At 34.7% G+C, this 17,983-nt stretch overlaps 1 protein-coding gene across 1 annotated transcript in view; it reads right to left on the reverse strand.

The window, feature by feature from the left end:
• The window catches only part of tjap1 (tight junction associated protein 1 (peripheral)), a 79,686-nt gene that overhangs the window by 18,066 nt on the left and 43,637 nt on the right, over nt 1-17,983 (reverse strand). Inside the window, exons 4-6 of the mRNA XM_039737930.1 lie at nt 12,768-12,940; nt 10,168-10,196; nt 6,573-6,734 (exon numbers count right to left, since the gene is read on the reverse strand). Of these exons, the coding sequence (XP_039593864.1) occupies nt 6,573-6,734; nt 10,168-10,196; nt 12,768-12,902 (326 nt within the window). The 5' untranslated portion in view covers nt 12,903-12,940. The remainder of the gene's footprint in view (nt 1-6,572; nt 6,735-10,167; nt 10,197-12,767; nt 12,941-17,983) is intronic.

The following is a 17,983-nucleotide window of genomic DNA, read 5'->3' on the forward strand; positions in this document are numbered from 1 at the left end:
CATGTAAAGTCAATAAAATCTTCGGGGAAAACAATCCAGAGAACTAGGGAAGAATTAGAGAACATCTGGGAAAATGTAGGATATAACCCTTATTGACACTGGGCTGTAGTCTTTCCTGTAAGCAAACCTTCAGGCTCAGAAAGTGCATCGAGAAATGTTGTTCTTGGCAACCTACTTTGGAATACATCTTTGGTGATGACTTGAAGGATTTTAGTCATGAAGCCCAATAAATATAGAATTAATACTTGTTTACAATATGTCCTACTTTACATAGTGCTTAGAGGTCACTATTTATCCAGTAGTAATTCTAAGTCATTCTAATACTGAATCACACAGATGTACAATAATATTTCCTAAGAAATAACACAGCTTGTCAACAACTAAAGAAATAACTTTTATAAAATACTGTCAAGATTTTAAGGTCCTCAAATTAATACTGCAAAGTACACTACTTGATAAAATATCTACAGTTCACTTTGAGTGCAACACTTTCAAGATGTTTGCCATGTTTTTCTTTAACCACCCTCCAACCAGAAAAGAAACTTGCTAGTATCATGATGGGATATACAGAATGTTGCATGGCTTACAAATCCGGATATGCTCAACCTGTATGATGCATTTTAAATATCACATCTGAAATACTACGTCCACTCAGTAAACAATTAAAAACCATCTAGTTCAGGTAATGTATTTGGTATTTCAGTTTTTTCTTCTTAATAGTACTACTTTCAATGTTCCAACTTTGGAGAAACCTTAAAGCAATTTTGAATTTGTTTTATTTACACTTTATTTCTTTTTTACTATTCTAAAAACACTTTATCTTCTCTGCAGCTGTTCGTATATACTCATGAATTCTGATTAATAATTTGCAAGATCTCCATAATTGACGATTAAACTTTTTTTTAATTTTATACTATTAACAAAAGCATGCAACTGTACAAGTTAAACATTTATTGACTAGGAGCATGCTTAAATAAAACTAAACTACCTGCTTTTGTTTGCTTTGCAAAAGTAAATAATCCATATTCTTAAACAATAATCTAAAAAGACAAACCAGAAATGAGCATTAACCCATCCTAAAAAAAAAAAAGCACCATTACCTATGGGACATTCACTGCAAGCTTCTGTAAAGCCAGATATATACACACTTATATGGCTGTACAAAAAATTCTAGAGGAAAATTTAATAACATAATGCTCCTGCCTGGTTTCAGACAACACCTCTCCAGGGCAACCGAAACATTTACACTCTGTTAATGTGGATGAAATTCTTCTGAATCAGAAAATCTTTGTTTACACTATTACCTATGCTATATCCATACTCATCCTGAAAGCTTTTCATGAGAAATGTTGCACAATTACTGTAAAGGTATATTCTTCAATACAGCTGGAAAACACAGCATTGACTGCATCAAAGAAACTAACCCACCCAAAACACCTGGTATGATCTCTTCTTTATCTTTTGGCTGCTCCCATTAGGGGTCGCCACAGATGATCATCTTCTTCCATATGTTTCTGTCCTTTGCATCTTGCTATTTTACACCCATCACCTGCATTTCCTCTCTCACCACATACATAAAACCTTCACTTAGGTCCTCTTTTCCTCTTCCCTAGCATCCTTCTCCCAATATACCCAGCATCTCTCCTCTGCACATGTCCAAACCAATGCAATCTTGCCTCTCTGACTTTGTCTCCCAACCGTCCAACTTGAGCTGACCCTCTAATGTACTCATTTCTAAACCTATCCATCCTTGTAACACCCAGTGCAAATCTTAGCATCTTTAACTCTGCTACCTCCAGCTCTGTCACCTGCTTTCTGGTCAGTGCCACCGTCTCCAACATAGAGACGGTGGCACATAACATAGCTGGTCTCACCCATCCCACAGACCTTCCCTTTCACTGTTGCTGATACCCGTTTGTCACACATCACTCCTGACACTCTTCTCCACCCATTCCACCCCGCTTGCACTCTCTTTTTCATCCCTCTTCCACAATCCCCATTACTCTGTACTGCTGATCCCAAGTATTTAAACTCATCCACCTTCGCCAACTCTACTTCCTGCATCCTCACCATTCCACTGACCTCCCTCTCATTTGCACACATGTATTCTGTCTTGTTCCTACTGACCTTCATTCCTCTCCTCTCTAAAGCATATCTGCACCTATCCAGGGTCGCCTCAACCTGCTCCGTACTATCGCTAAAGATTACAATGTCATCAGCAAACATCATTGTACACGGGGACTCCTGTCTAATCTCATCTGTCAACCTGTCCATCACCACTGCAAATAAGAAAGGGCTCAGAGCTGATCTCTGATGTAATCCCCACCTCCACGTTGAATGCATCCGTCACTTCTACCGCAGACCTCACCACTGTTACACTTCCCTCGTACATATCCTGTACAACTCTTATGTACTTCTCTGTCAATCCCGACTTTCTCATATAATACTACAGCTCCTCTCAAGGCACCCTGTCATATGCTTTTTCCAGGTCCACAAAGACACAATGCAACTCCTTCTGGCCTTCTCTAAATTTCTCCAACATCCTCAGAGCAAACATCGCATCTGTGGGTCTCTTTCTTGGCATGAAACCATACTACTGCTCACTAATCATCACCTCACTTCTTAACCTAGCTTCCACTACTCCTTCCCATAACGCCATGCTATGGCTCATCAATTTTATCCCCCTGTAGTTACTGCAGTCCTGCACATCTCCCTTATTCTTAAATATTGGCACCAGTACACTTCTCCACTCCTCAGGTATTCTCTCACTTTCCAAGATTCCATTAAACAATCTGGTTAAAAACTCCACTGCTATCTCCCCTAAACACCTCCATGTTTCCATAGGTATGTCATCTGGACCAATGGCCTTTACATTTTTCATCCTCTTCATAGCTGTCCTTACTTCGTCCTTGCTAATCTGTTGCACTTCCTGATTCACTATCTCCACATCATTCAACCTCTACTCTCTCTTGTTCTCTTCATTCATCAGCCTCTCAAAGTACTCTTTCCATCTGCTCAACACACTCTCCTCACTTGTGAGTACATTTCTATCTTTATCCTTTATCATCCTAACTTGTTGCACATCTTTCCCAGCTTGGTCCCTCTGTCTAGCCAATCGGTACAGATCATTTTTCTCCCTCCTTAGTGTCCAGCCTCTCATACAATTCATCATAAGCCTTTGCTTTAGCCTTCGCCACCTCTCTCTTCACCTTGCACCTTATCTCCTCGTACTCTTGTCTACTTTCTGCATCTTTCAGACTATCCCACTTCTTCTCTGCCATCCTTTTCCTCTGTATACTGTCCTGTATTACCACATTCCACCACCAGGTTTTCTTTTCCTCCTTCCTCTTTCCAGATGTCATGCCAAGCATCCTTCTTGCTGTCACCCTTACTATATCTATTGTAGTTTCCCAGCTGTCTGGCAATTCTTCACTGCCACCCAGTGCCTGTCTTACCTACTCCCTAAACTCAACCTTGCACTCTTCCTTTTTCAACTTCCACCATTTGATCCTTGGCTCTGCCCTCACTCTCTTCCTCTTCTTGATCTCCAACGTCATCCTACAGACTACCATCCTATGCTGCTTAATTACATTTTCCCCTGCCACCACTTTGCAGTCTTCAATCTCCTTCAGATCAACTCTTCTGCATAGGATGTAATCTACCTGTGTGCATCTTCTTCCACTTTTGTACGTCACCCTGTGTTCCTCCGTCTTCTTAAAATACGTATTCACCACAGCCATGTAAAATCCTTTTGGCAAAATCCACTATACTCTGACCACCTTCATTCCTCGCCTTAACACCATACCTACCCATGACCTCCTCGTCTACACTGTTCCCTTCAACAACATGCCCATTGAAATCCACTCCAATCACTATTTTCTGTCCCTTGGGTACACTGTTCATCACTTCATCCAGCTCACTCCAAAAATCTTCTCTCTCACCTATTGCACAACCAATTTACAGTGCATATGCACTAGCAACATTCAGCATCACACCTCCAATTTCCAGCTTCATAATCATTACTCTGCCTGACACTCTTTTTTCACCTCCAAAACATTCTTGACATACTGTTCCTTCAGAATAACTCTTACCCATTTCTCCCATCCGCACCATGATAGAACAATTAGAATCCATCTCCAATCCACCTAGCCTTACTCCCCTTCCATTTAGTCTCTTGCACGCACAATATATCAACCTTCTTTACCTCCATCATATCTGCTAACTCTCACCCCTTACTAGTCATACTGCCAACATTGAAAGTTCCAACCCTCAGTTCCACTCTCTTTACTTTCCTCCTCTCCTCCTGCCTCTGGACACAACTCTCTCCTCTTCTTCGGCCAACAGCAGCCCAATTTCCACCAGCACCCCATTGGCTAACAGTACTGGTGACGGTTGTTGTTAACCTGGGGCTCGACCAATGTGGTATGGAAATTTGTATTGTCTGCATATTGATTTGCCAAAATTTTACACCAGATGCAATTCCTGACGTAACCCTCCACATTTATCCAGGCTTGGGACTGGCATGAAGAAACACACTGGTTTGTGCATTCCCTGTGGCTGGGTTTGCATTAACTTAAGCAAGACGAACCCAAAGGTCTAGTAGAGGTAATTACATTTTTCTTTTTCCTCCTAGCCTTATTTAAAAGGTTAATTTGGCTTAACATAAAATAAAAACATGACCATAATTAAAATAGTACATCACTTCAGGAGAAAGTTGATTTTCATTATTTTGCATACATAGGAATCTGTGATATTGATCATTACTGTTCAACACATACTGTAAACTGCAAACAATTAGCTCCAAGGTTAAACCTTTGCCTTGCAGCTGCTGTATTCTTAGCCTCACCCAACAACTGCTTGCACTTTTCTTTTTTCATCTTCCTTTGGCTAAAGTGCAAGTACTACAAAAACACAGTAAAATGGAAACAAAGTTTCAAGTTAAAATACTGACAACAATTAAAAAACATTTTTACAATTAACAATATATGGCTGGACATCTGTCACACAATGATTTCAGCAATAGTAGCCAGCTTTACTCCAAGTTCATTAATGTTGTAAGTAGGTAATGATGGTGATGCAATGGTAGCTTTGATGTCTTGCAATAAGGAGATCAAGGGTTCACATTCTGGGTCCTTGCTGTGTGAAATATTGTGGCAGGCAGTGTGGCGCAACAGTTAAGGCGTTGGACTTCAAACCCTGAGGTTGTCGACTTGAATCCCACCACTAACACTGTGTGAACCTGAGGAAGTTACTTCACCTGCCTGTGCTTCAATTGGAAAAAAACAAAAAGAAATGTAACCACTTGAATATCAAACATTGCAAGTCACTTTGGACAAAAGCTTTGACCAAATAAATATAAATGTAAATAAACTCTTGTGTCAGGTCAGCAGGGGCACTGTAGAGCCATGATTTCAGATTAACTGCTAAAAATGATGACATTAGAAATTTTGGGTTGTGCAAAAAATGTGCAAAGCCTGAAAAAGCTGGTTTTCACTTATATATTGTGCTCATTTATACAAGAACCATGCATCAAAGCACAAATTAAATTGATCAGTAACAAATATTTCATGCAATGTGCTCTTCTAAACTCTGGCAACTTTAAATGACAGAAAAAGGGTTTCAGTCAGTTATAATCATGTATTAGGCTCTCATATTATTCATACTACTGTGTTCCAGTCTTTTAACAGCTAATATGTGACATGGTTAGTGCAAAAGGTAAATATGACCACATCATGCTGTGAATTTTGATGATGTGACATGGAAAAGGACATGCTGAGAAAAGGCAGCAAAGAATGTCCAGGAACCAACTATTAAAGCAGAGAGTATAAACAAACTAAAGTGGAACGGGTAGTTAGAGATAAATAGCTCATGGGAGGTATGAGCAAAGGTGTTATAAGAGTTTTGGACTTGATACATGATACAGACTAAAATGACACCTCAAAGTAAACAAGAAAAACAGAAGTAGATACTTTTTAATCAAGATTGAAATAGATTTGCTTTTGTAAACAAACAAATAACAATATAACATTCTTTAAATCCAATTGAGGGCACTGGGGGCAACAAACGAAAAAGACTTGGAAGACTCCCACACGCAAACCGGGGCCAACTTGAAATCACCTAACTCGTACATATATGGAGATATAGCAAGAAAACCAGAGCATTGGGAAGAAAACCCACAAACGTGTGTGCAAACTCCATACACTGCTATATGTCCGGTGCAGTATTTGAACCCAGGATACTGAACTGTGAGGAAGCAGTGCTAACCAATGCATCACTTTGCTGTCCCAGAACATGCAAGTTGACAATGCAAAACTTGAAAATGTAACAAATGTGGAATTAACTAGCAGTCACTATAGCTGTTATGGTTGCATTAAATGGTCATTTTTAACAGTCCTATACATAGTGTATATTTTATCATATTTCATATCCCATCTCATTTCAATAAACAAATATACTGAGTGCCAGGATGCACATTTTCAGTGTACTTTATAGGCTTCTTAAAAATGGCATCCTGAAGTAGAAGAAGAAAAAAAAAAAAAAGATTTTCTAAAGGACAATATTTCCACTTTTACCTTCGGAATTTATCCTTCATCTTCTCCAACTCATCTTTTGTTCTTGTCAGCTCTGTTTCCATGTAGTGCTGACTAGAGTTAAACTCAGACTCCATTGCTTCCATCTTATGAGTGGTAAAGGAGAGCCGGCAACGTAGATCTTCATTTTGCTGCTGCAGGACGCTACAAAGAAAAGTTAAACAATCACATGCTGTTAATTTAAAAAAAAAAATTGACTTCAAGCTTATTTTCTGACAAAAATCAGTGCAGAAAGTCCACAGTTTAGCATTCAACCACCTATACTACAGAAGTTGTTATACTTTCACAAAATAAGCAGAAATCATTTGTTTAATTAAAATAAAAAAAAAAGGATTTTAAGAGGCTTATAATTTTTAATTACATGTATGTCAGTTTCAGGATAATGAAAGCATGCAAGTATTTTGATTTAAAGCTCTTGTATTTTATTATAAAATCAATTTACAGTAAATGTTAAATTTACCTACAGCTACATATTTTCATACCGTGAAATAACCTGAATTAAATTTACAATAACTGAATAAATACCAGAAACATTTTTGTTTCAGTTCATGTACATGGAAGAATATGTTCAGTCTGTGGGGCAGATCCTGCTTTGTAAGTGTAAAATTATATAGTTATCTTCGTTTCTATTTTTTCTAAATTGCACAGAATTCTAAATGCTGCCAAGAGAACAAAGTTAGTTTAGTATTTATATACTGTATCTGGAAGGGAAGAAAATAATCTTTGTTTTCTTATAAACTGAAAACTGTCTAGTTATGAAATTTTACAAAACACACAAAGTATACTTCTAACATTGCCTAAAGAAAATTTCATAGTAGACAACATAGATAACAGGATGAATGTATTGATTCGCATTCAATTAATGTTGCTTAAAGACAATCTTTGTCTAAGAAGTAGACAGCTGCAACTGTGGGACATCTTGATTGGCAAGATCAAGAAATTAGTGTACAGTGTCATAGAGAAAAGACAGGAAGATCATTTCTTTTAATTCTCTTAAATTGTGAGATACAAGCACTGTGAGAATGCAAACTCACAGAGGTTTCCTCACATTTCCGCTTGCTAAAGATCAAAATTAATTGAAACAATGTTTTTAATGAAATGTTCTAAAATGAAAATTACATGAAATTCATTTTTCAAAAGATAACAGATCAAGATCACTACAAAAGTCAGTAATTGTAATTTTATCTGTTTAAGGTATGACACGCTACATTGTTCCTAGTGGTGAAATTTGTTTAAGACATGTAGTACTACTGTACATAAAAAGCAATTCAAAGTACATGCAGTTAAATACACAAAACAACATAATAAATAATACATAAATAATTTCTTGAAATATATAATGCAAAATACATTAACCATCCTTTCACATAGAGCACATCTAAAATACATTACAGAAGATGGTAGAACAAAAAGTGCATTCAGTACGAAAGCTGTACTTTTATCTTAAACAAGAAGGATTCTAAAATATGCTTGAATTCTGTAAGAGATTGATTAATATTAATAGACAAAAATGAATGGCCTGGGATCCTAGTGGCTAAATGAAATTACAATAGAGTATTTATGTGAAAACTCAAAACTACAATATGACTAAGAAACTGCAAACTTGCCTATAAAGGTTCAATATTTGCTTATTACCTTTGGTGAAAAGAAAACTACTTTCATTTAACAAGTACCATGAATGGGAGGTGCTTACCATCGACATTCTATTACATAGCCAGACGCTTTTTAATCACCAACATTAGATTTCTGGTCTATCAAAATGCAAGGCAACTGAAGCCTGAAACTTGACAAAAACATAAAATGCATATATGGCTATCTTTTATGATTGTGTTTTTTCCTAGGTATCAGTATTTCCTTATGGAAATTTTTATTAAGCACTTAGTGTAAAAATGTGTTTGTGAAGTAAAAAATGCCAACCATGTTAACACAATCAGTAAGACTTCCTTTTTGTCATGTTGAACTTTTATTTCCCTCAGCTCTTGCAGCTGGTGCGTCTAGCAATAGTGTGCAGAAGAAACCTCATGTGAAATTGCTTAAAATATTTGGCTATAGTGTTCAATCTTAAAAGCAAAATTTAGAGAAAGATAAGCTGTGAAGAGGCCTCTGGTGCTACTGTGACTTTTGCTTAATTTTGGGGTGTGAACCCCTTCAGTTAACATGCACCCATTCCCCAAGAGAATCACAGCTCCATTTTTACTTGCTGAGGAAATTGTACAGGGTATTGCAACTCCTCTCCTTGCCACACATCCATTCTAAGATGGTGGCACTGGGGATCAAACATGGTGACTAGATGTACAAGCAGCAAGTTTTACTTCTCAGGTAAATTCCTTTTTAATTCTCAAAGACACTCTAGTAATTGCAGCACATACACATTTTCATACTACTAAACTATGACCATATTTAATATAGAACCTTAGAAATAAACATCGGATGTTTTATATTATTTGAAATTGGAAAAAATCAATTTCTCACTTAGAGGATCTGTGCAGAACTTTTTCAAAACCTGGCAGGATCTAATCAATAATATTTTAGAATAAGCTCTTAAAGCACTGAGGAAGCAGATTCTCTTCCCATTTGTTTTTCTTCTCCATTTATTTTTATCCCCTACTAAACTCATCAATTTATTTATTTTTACTTGCTTTAAGTTTTACTCCGTTGGCCATGCGGTCTTTCTTAGGGGTGGGGGTTGATTTGTTTTCAGTCCTATTTTTTATAAACATTTGATCTATTTGTATGGAATGATTATAATACAATCAATAAAATAAAAAAAAGAAATAAACATTGACACAGAATTACTAATGTCATAGTCATTTTCAAATTTAAATGTCTTGACAAGTGTCGGACTAAATTTTAGAACAAGATAAACAATTAAAAAAGCACAAAAACCTGTATATGCAGAGTGGAAGCATTTTACATAAAGTGGAAAAATGGAATTTGCATGTGTCATAAATTAACAACTAAATAAAATAAGGAAATATTTTAAATTCCACAATTATTGAAGCCTACTTAATAAAAAGACCTTAGGGCAGCATGTCATCAAATGTGAAATGTTTACTACTACCATTAATTTGTGTACCGGCTATACAATTTCTATGGGGAATAAAAAAAAAACACCCCCCATTCTGTGCTTTTGCTTCTTAATACATTGTGTAAACATGCATGATCTTTGTCTCTATCTTATCTGCTTATTATTTTATTTTATATATCTGTCCAAGTAGCTCGGGTGAGACAATATATTTGTGTACAAACAAAGAATGCCCAGACTTCATAAAATGAAAAAAAAAAAACCAAGACATTTAAAACAAGGTGATAATTCTAAACAGAAAGTAATCTTCAATTATGATGCTTACTGCAATGAAAACCAACAATCACTGTGACTGAGAACGGTCCAGCTTGAATACTGGTGCGTTTTGAAGGTCTTGCTGTCACGTAATTACTACTCTACTTAATTTTTAGCAGTAACATCATATACAATTACACATACAACTATAATATCCAATTAATCCTGCTAACGAAATCCAGGATAATGTTTTTTCCTGGCCAGATTCAGAAACAAAATGACAAATTAATCACTTACTTGATTCTATCAGTATCTGATAAAGAATCCTGCCAAAAAAAAATTTAAAATATTGGTTACAAAACAAATCTTCACCGATTTTCTCTTATAATTTTCTCATCATTAAAAAAACCCTTTGTTTAGTACTGAAATTACACTACAAAGAAATACATGTATACCTAAGATAGGATATTATCTTAATTTAGAAGGAAAACGGTTAGAAAAGTAAAGCCACAAATTTGACAAAATTAGCAAATCTAAGTGAACATCTATCATTTCTACTGCTTAAATTGATTGTCTGTAATATTTTAATTATTTTTTGTATTACTTTATTCCTTATAATTGTATTTTTAACATCTTGTAAAGCACCTTGAGCTACATGATTTGTAAGAAAATTTGCTACAGAAATTAATGTTAACAAACCTTTCACATAGGAAATTTTGTGTGCATCATGAAGTTTTTCTCTAGGGCTTACCCTAACCATTCAAAAAGCAGTGAAAACAATATTATTTCATTCATGATTAAATGGATATTACAGATAAGTACAGTGCATAATTTAAAATTCAGCATAATTCTGAAAAAAAAATACCCAAGCCTTTAAGTGGACTGTGTCTGTGTGTACATTTAATATATAAAATAAAAAGAAATAAAAAATTGGAAAGTGCAAAATATTTGATAAATTTTGTTATTTTAAAGATAAAGCAAGTAAGTCTACAAGTGATGCAAAACAGATAATGTATTATTGGTACATAATCTGGTATAATTCAGACTGTCTGTAATTGCAGTCCAAGTTACATATTAGACTTAAACTTTTTTCTCTTTTCTTAATTTTACACTTTTGTTCCAGTGGGATTACGTCCATAAAATGCACAAGAAAAATCAAAATTTACATACTGCTGTTTACCATTTTTAATAGCAAAAGAAAAAAAAATCAATGAGATAACTTCAATAACATTCAATACTCTGTATTTATCAACAGGTTTTCTCAACTCACCTTAAGCAGTAATAAGACACTGTAAACCAGTGTCAGTACTGGCAGCAATGCCTGCAAGCAGAAACCTCTCTACAAGAAATGGGAGACCAATATGCTACTGGTAAACTTTAGTGGAGTAATATGTGATTACACTTACCTTTTATTCCACCTTAATGACAAAGTAGCCATTTGATAATGTTTTAACAAGGACACCTTATCATTGTTAAAGTTATTGAACTGTACAATGTAACAGTATAATTTAAACTTTCAACAACTGTAATCCTATCCTGCAAATTAATGAAATGATTACTAAAAACGTAAATCAAAGAATCTATTAAATTGTATTAGCTCAAACATTTACTTAATTAGATTCTAAACAGAAAAATATAACTTTGAATCTGAAAGCTGAATGTTTATGTACTGCTTATCCTGGCTTTTAAATAGAATAACCAAAATTCAAGTTTCATACCTTACCTTAGAAAAGCATCTGTTTGGTCTATATCCAAATACACCAGAGGCTGAATAGAAGTGTGAGTTCATATAACCAGTCATCTTTCTCCTTAAAACAACATACTGAAGGATTTTAGGTATGTCACTGAGCTTTTCTTTACAAACCTCGATTTTGCTATTTTACTATTGCTGCTTTTTTGTCCTTTAGAGGTTCTCTTACCTTATGATTTTGCTCAGGGGACCTGGACGTGTTCAAGTGACTTCTCTTTGCAGCAGCAGGTTCTCTCAAAGACCTGTGAATAACGTCTTGAACATGCTGGGTTTTTCTTCTTTTGTCACAGGTCACAAGTACATTTTTACCTTTTCCTTTAGGTTTTCGGGCCTTCTTTTCTTGGGTTACAATTGTATTAAATTTTTTCTTCATTTTCAAATGTTCCTGGGAGGGTGTATGAGACACTGAAGCTTGAAGCAGACCCTTCTTGTTAAATTCCTTAGGCAGCTGCTTCCGCTGTGCCCCTAGAAAATGTAAGCTGGCAGGGCTCAAAATCTGATGGATAATTTCATCAAGGAATTGGGAGAATTTAATTTTTTCTTCTACTACTTGGGTTGTCCAGTTTGAGTTATTAGAGATATTTGGGGAGAGCATCATCCGGTCTTCTGATGCCTCCAAGTTCCCCAATACTGAGCAGCTTTGTGATGACGATTTCTGAACAGTGAAATGCTTAAGTATTTCTGCAGATCTAATTTTGTTTGGTTTCTTTGTCCGTAAATTTGCTGCAGATGACCACTTAAGGATATCCTTTTGTGGTCTTGAAAGAGTACCAAGCTGCTGTCCTTGCTTGGCAAACAAAACTTCACTTTTCTCCTTGAATGGCAAAAACTGAGAAAGACTACTTGTCTGTGAAGAACAAATGCGTGGTTCCAATGTTGATGAACATTCTTTAACTTTTTCTACAAATGTGTCTTTTTTTCTCTTTATAAAGTGATTTAATGGGCTTGCTTTTCTAACAGGTCTAACGGGAGAAAGGAGTGTTAAATCCAGACTCGAGGGAGTTGAGACTCCCTTATCACTTTCTGATACTAAGGACCAAGAGGAGGATACAAGGTAATGAATATCTGAGCTGCCTTTTCTTAAAGTATCTGGATAGCTAAACTGAAATCGCTGGCACACAGGAATAAAGCTTCTGAATTTATTTACCTGACAGTGCTCATCAGGATAAGAGATATTCTTTCCATCTAATTCAAGACGAAATGTAGATGTGTCATGTCGTACTTCCCGATGCTGAGGAGGTGCCTTGCGATAAGGCTTTCTTATGGGAGCAGCACTCGTCATTCTATTAATTCTCTTCTCTTCTCTCGTTGAATGTCAACCTAACAAGACCAATGGTGGGGGTTAAAAAAAATAAATAAATCAAAACCTGTCTGCCAGCCTTGATGCTTTATAAAAAAAAATTTCTGTGCTGCAAAACAGCAATGTAACATTTCCAAGAGAAGAAAATTACATCTGCAGACAATCAGTTCTATACTATATGAACTGAAGCAAAACAATGGTGTGGACAAAAAAAAAATGTTAATTCACTGGATGTGATGCTATGTTCCAAATGTGTACTGTACACTAACAGGATCAAACCAGCCTCTGAGCTACTGATTGATTTTACATAACAGCAAGTGTTTGTCATACAGTCAACTCTGAGAGACAGCATAGCGTTTATTGACTCAGACTATTGCACTGCCAAAGCTAAACTGCACTAAAAGGCTGTTTAGGTGCTAACACACTTTTACAGAAAGACATTGTTTTCTGAGCCACTCTGTTTAAACAATGGTATTAAACCTGTTACTATATTAAGACTTCTGGCTAGAAGTGATAGCTGGAGAATTTTTTCAAAAGTGATTAATAAAAATACACAAGTTTTAAAGAATATTATTTAAAAGCTCTGCTGTAATAGCTTCATTCTGCAAATGATCATCCTTTTCCATTTTAAAAAGCAGTCCATATAATGTTTTGCACTGTTTGCATCCTGTCCTGCTTACTGTGTAGTATTATACTATAATTTGGGTGTATACTGTAACTACTGCACAATGTCTGGGTTGGTACTTTTCTGCTGTGTGGTTATATAATTGAGTGTGGGATGCTGGGCTAAGAAAAATTCCACCAGCTTTTTGCGACATGGTAATAAAAAATAGAAATAAATTTACTTAAGATGAAATCAATAATCAGTGGTAAAATATAAATGTGAATAACTATGTCAATAATACACACAAATGTGTATTACCGACCATTTTTATATCTGTATCTCAAAGATAAAAGAAAAAACATTTAATTAAATACATCAATGGATTCCAACTGATGGCCAATGGTTAACTCCCTAATGTCGGACTCCAACCACCCACCCACCTACTTCCTCCATAAACCTGTAATAAGTTACTGCAGTAGAAAAAATAAAATCTTTGCACTGTTTCTTTTGTGAAGTTTTTATTTGTTTAATTTTTAACAGTTAAATGGCATGTTCTCAGTTTAACAGAATGCTCCTAAATGCACAATTTCCACAAAAATCATATCTTTGTTGTAATACAGAGACCAAAACTGCAACGTATTGCAGATGTGTCTTCACAAGACTATTAAAGAGTTTATACACAACACCTGCTATACTATGTAAACAATTATGCAGTTTACCTTATTAATCATTTATGTGCAATATTTATTCACAAAAATAAATCTATTTGGATTTCTCTTAAATAGCTATTTAGATTCAGTGCCACTTTAGTATAATAAATTATATTTTTAACTTCCTATGTATTATGCTTTACATATTTTTTACATTAACCTTCATTTGTCATACATACATTTCTAAAATTTTGCCCAAATCATTCTGTATCTATTGTGACTTGTATCTGTTGATCCACCAAATTTAGCAACCGCAACACATTTAATTTTGGCTGTTTAATTTATACAAAATATACTAAAAATTAAAAGCACAGACTCCAGACTTGATCCCTGTACAATCCCACTTTTAACCTTAAGCATTTATATATAAAAAAAAAAATATGGGTGTCACAACATTTTGTAAGGCGGTTGTAGCTGCATATGCTATCTGATAACCAATCTTTCCAATGAAACAAACAAACGAAAGTCAGGTTGTATAATAAGGAACAATTATTGATAAAAAAAACTGCTCTCTTACATCCTACAAAAGCACCAATAAAATAGGTCATACAAACTCCACCCTATTGAATTCCATGTTAACTGGGCACTAATTCTCCAGCACTGGATAAATTGTAATCCAAAGTGTCTTGTTAAATCAATTCTATTAATTTCTTGTGGCACACGTTAAGCTAACTGGCCTATGGCTACTGGGATCACTGAGATAAAACATACACAAAGCACACATGTAGTTAAATACAGTGACATGCATATGTATTGTTTTTATAAATGTAAATATTTGACAATAATTACACCATCAGTAGCATGAAACAGGCCCTTCAAACATTCTATTGATTGTTAGTAGAGGCCTTCCGAGTATTTCACTATACCACTTCTCACATGCAAATGTCAGAAAATATCAAAATGAAATCAATACATTGGACAACAAGTACAAGAATACAGAAGGCATTATTGACAAGCCATCTAAATCTTTCAAAATCTGCAATTTTTTGGGTACTGCAGGTAACGCATTGATTCCTTTAAAATGAAAATCTATTTGTCAGATCAGAGGTTGGAAAAAATGTGGGTCAAAAACACTGCCTCTGCCTGCCTTTAGGTACTTGGACACCTTTTTTCAAGCTGTAATCAAGCCATCATAAGTGTTTAAAAGCTTACTGTAACTCAGCCATTTCAGACTCCTAAATCATTATGTAAATTAACAGCTTTTATTTTTCCACTTTGTGTAATGCCATCGTACACAAGGAATTAATGGTTTCACAGACCCTGTCGAATACAATGCTTTGATTATCCAGTAACAGTGTTATAAAGTGAACATTAAAGGTTTAATGGAGGACTCATTTCACCAAAAACTCCATATGTGAATAAAAGAATTAATGGTATCATCTGTGGCAATGCACTATCAGGAACAATATTAATTCATATAGAATGTTTTTGCCAGAAAAAAATCAAATATGGTCAACTGTCCATCCTAAAATATTCTTGACTGACACTGCAGTCTTATACTGCATGTAAGTGCGCCTATGAATAGCTATATTTCACATTTTCAAAAACAGCAAAATACTCAAAGGTCTAAATGGAGTTCTATAAACTTGCAGCTGTTCAGTGTTCCTTATTTATTTGGTCAAGTTTAAATCCCAGCATCAAAAAGACCGGTCAGAAACAATACACATCCAGAAGGAAACAAAGAATTGTACATTAATATTTTTTTTAAAGCAGGCACACTTTTTTGGTTTTATTTTATTTAAATAAGCTTAAGCTTTAGACACCCAAAAAATGTTCTGTGTTTACAATAACATGCACCTTGCTTTGTTTTTATTTGTGATACATATACAACCATTAAGTATACCACGAAATTCACGCAAGTAAAATGTATTTTAGACGTACTGGTAGTTGCACAAAATGAACAACAGATAACCATATGAATCACTATTGCACTGGACAAGTTTACAACACCACCATAAACACCATTTAATTTGCAAGGATTTCTGCAGGTGAGTGTAAATTAATTTGTTATATTTTGCCAATTCTAAAGGATAATTTTAATTGTAACATTGATATTTCATACTGATATACAGTATTCCACTCTGACACTTTTCACATCACATATGAATGCTGAAACTGTTATGTTCATAAGGCACAGAAAATAATCCAATCCCATCTAATTCAGTTTGGGTTAACTTTTCTTCTGAAAGACATGATGTTAGGTTGTATGGTTTTAATGGAAAATACTGTCCAAGATTAGAAAATGTTATTTTCAAAGTGCACAAAGTGGAAGATTATTAATAATGCATAAAATGAAATGCTTTGCACTATTTTTATTTGAGGCCGAGTGCATGTGGGAAAAAAAGAACAGGTTCAACATGTTCCTATGAACAATTTATATGATCTGCAGTTTTCTAAAACGTTTACACTTTTTAGCAACTCAAATGCATTATTTGGATAAGGTCTAATCAGGTGCGTTTTACTTTCTTTTTTGGCAATGCTTCCAAATGATAAAACAATATTACAAAACTGCTTTAAAAATTAAGGTTTATTAATTTATTTATAATAAAAGAAAGAAAAAACCTGAATGCCTTAACCTTGACACTGATTTCAACAATGTACATTTTGTGTGTGAAATTTGCTGATATATTTCCAGGCCATGGTTCAAGTGGTTACACTAAATCACCTAAGTGATGTTCTTATATTTTATGTCTTCATAAAAACAGAGTCAAAATTTCTTGAAGACAGAAAAATTGAAAACGTGAAACATGCAAAGATAGGCTAATGGATGTTATAGTCCTGTGATATTAAATGCTGCAAACGTTGCCTAATGACAATACTGTATCCTGTTTTTACTTCTACAGTAGATGCAATAAATACATTTTCCATTTACTATTCCAATGAAAATTTATTCTCTTTAATGAAACTTTTAGAGACGTACTTCTGTAATCATATTGCAAATTTAATGCGTAGTCTTGTAAATCTGTAAAATTAAAATCACTATGACTATATATTGTAAATTATCCCAACAAGAGATAATAGTATAATTGCAACTGACATTATCAGAAACTGAAAGGTCTTTTGATTAGCCAACTAGTCTATTCAAGTGTAGAAATATACTAGAAAACTGCAGGTTCTATTATGATATACCAATTAAACTTTATAGAAGCAGGTTAATACAAAATGCAAGTTTTCAAAAAAAAAATAAAAAAATAAAACAAAAGCCCACATTAAAAATTAAATTCCTTCTGCACAGTCAGAAAGAAATACTTTGCAATTATTAATTATTTACATCACATTCATTTTCTTTGTAAATGCAGACAGTTTATTTTTTGTAAACTATTATGTTGCCTAAAGGTAATAACTTTCTTAGAAGAAACAGACCAAGTAGTATGAAAATAAGACAAATATTGCAAATTACATAGGTTATCTGTTTTTATTTGAGTGTAAAAAAATGTTTCCTATATTTACTAAAAACGTAGGCAATCCAGGTTGGTACTCTGTAAAGTTCTGTTTAAACTTCACATGCTCGAATTTTGTGACCATGCGGTCTTGTGTGCATTGACTACACAATCTGCTAGAGAAGACAATATGAGCTCATTCGTGGAACAGTTGTGTTAAGCGATTTGTCACTACTTGTACCTATAAAATCCAACATTAAAAGCACAAAGAACCAAATATGTGGCAATTTCCCAGACCTTGAGCAAAGATGAAAGTTTGTGCAAGCAGAAATGTAAAGAAAGAACTTTGTGGGAAAAGTCAGGGGATTC

Source organism: Polypterus senegalus, chromosome 16, assembly GCF_016835505.1.
Source record: "Polypterus senegalus isolate Bchr_013 chromosome 16, ASM1683550v1, whole genome shotgun sequence".
NCBI lineage: Eukaryota > Metazoa > Chordata > Cladistia > Polypteriformes > Polypteridae > Polypterus > Polypterus senegalus.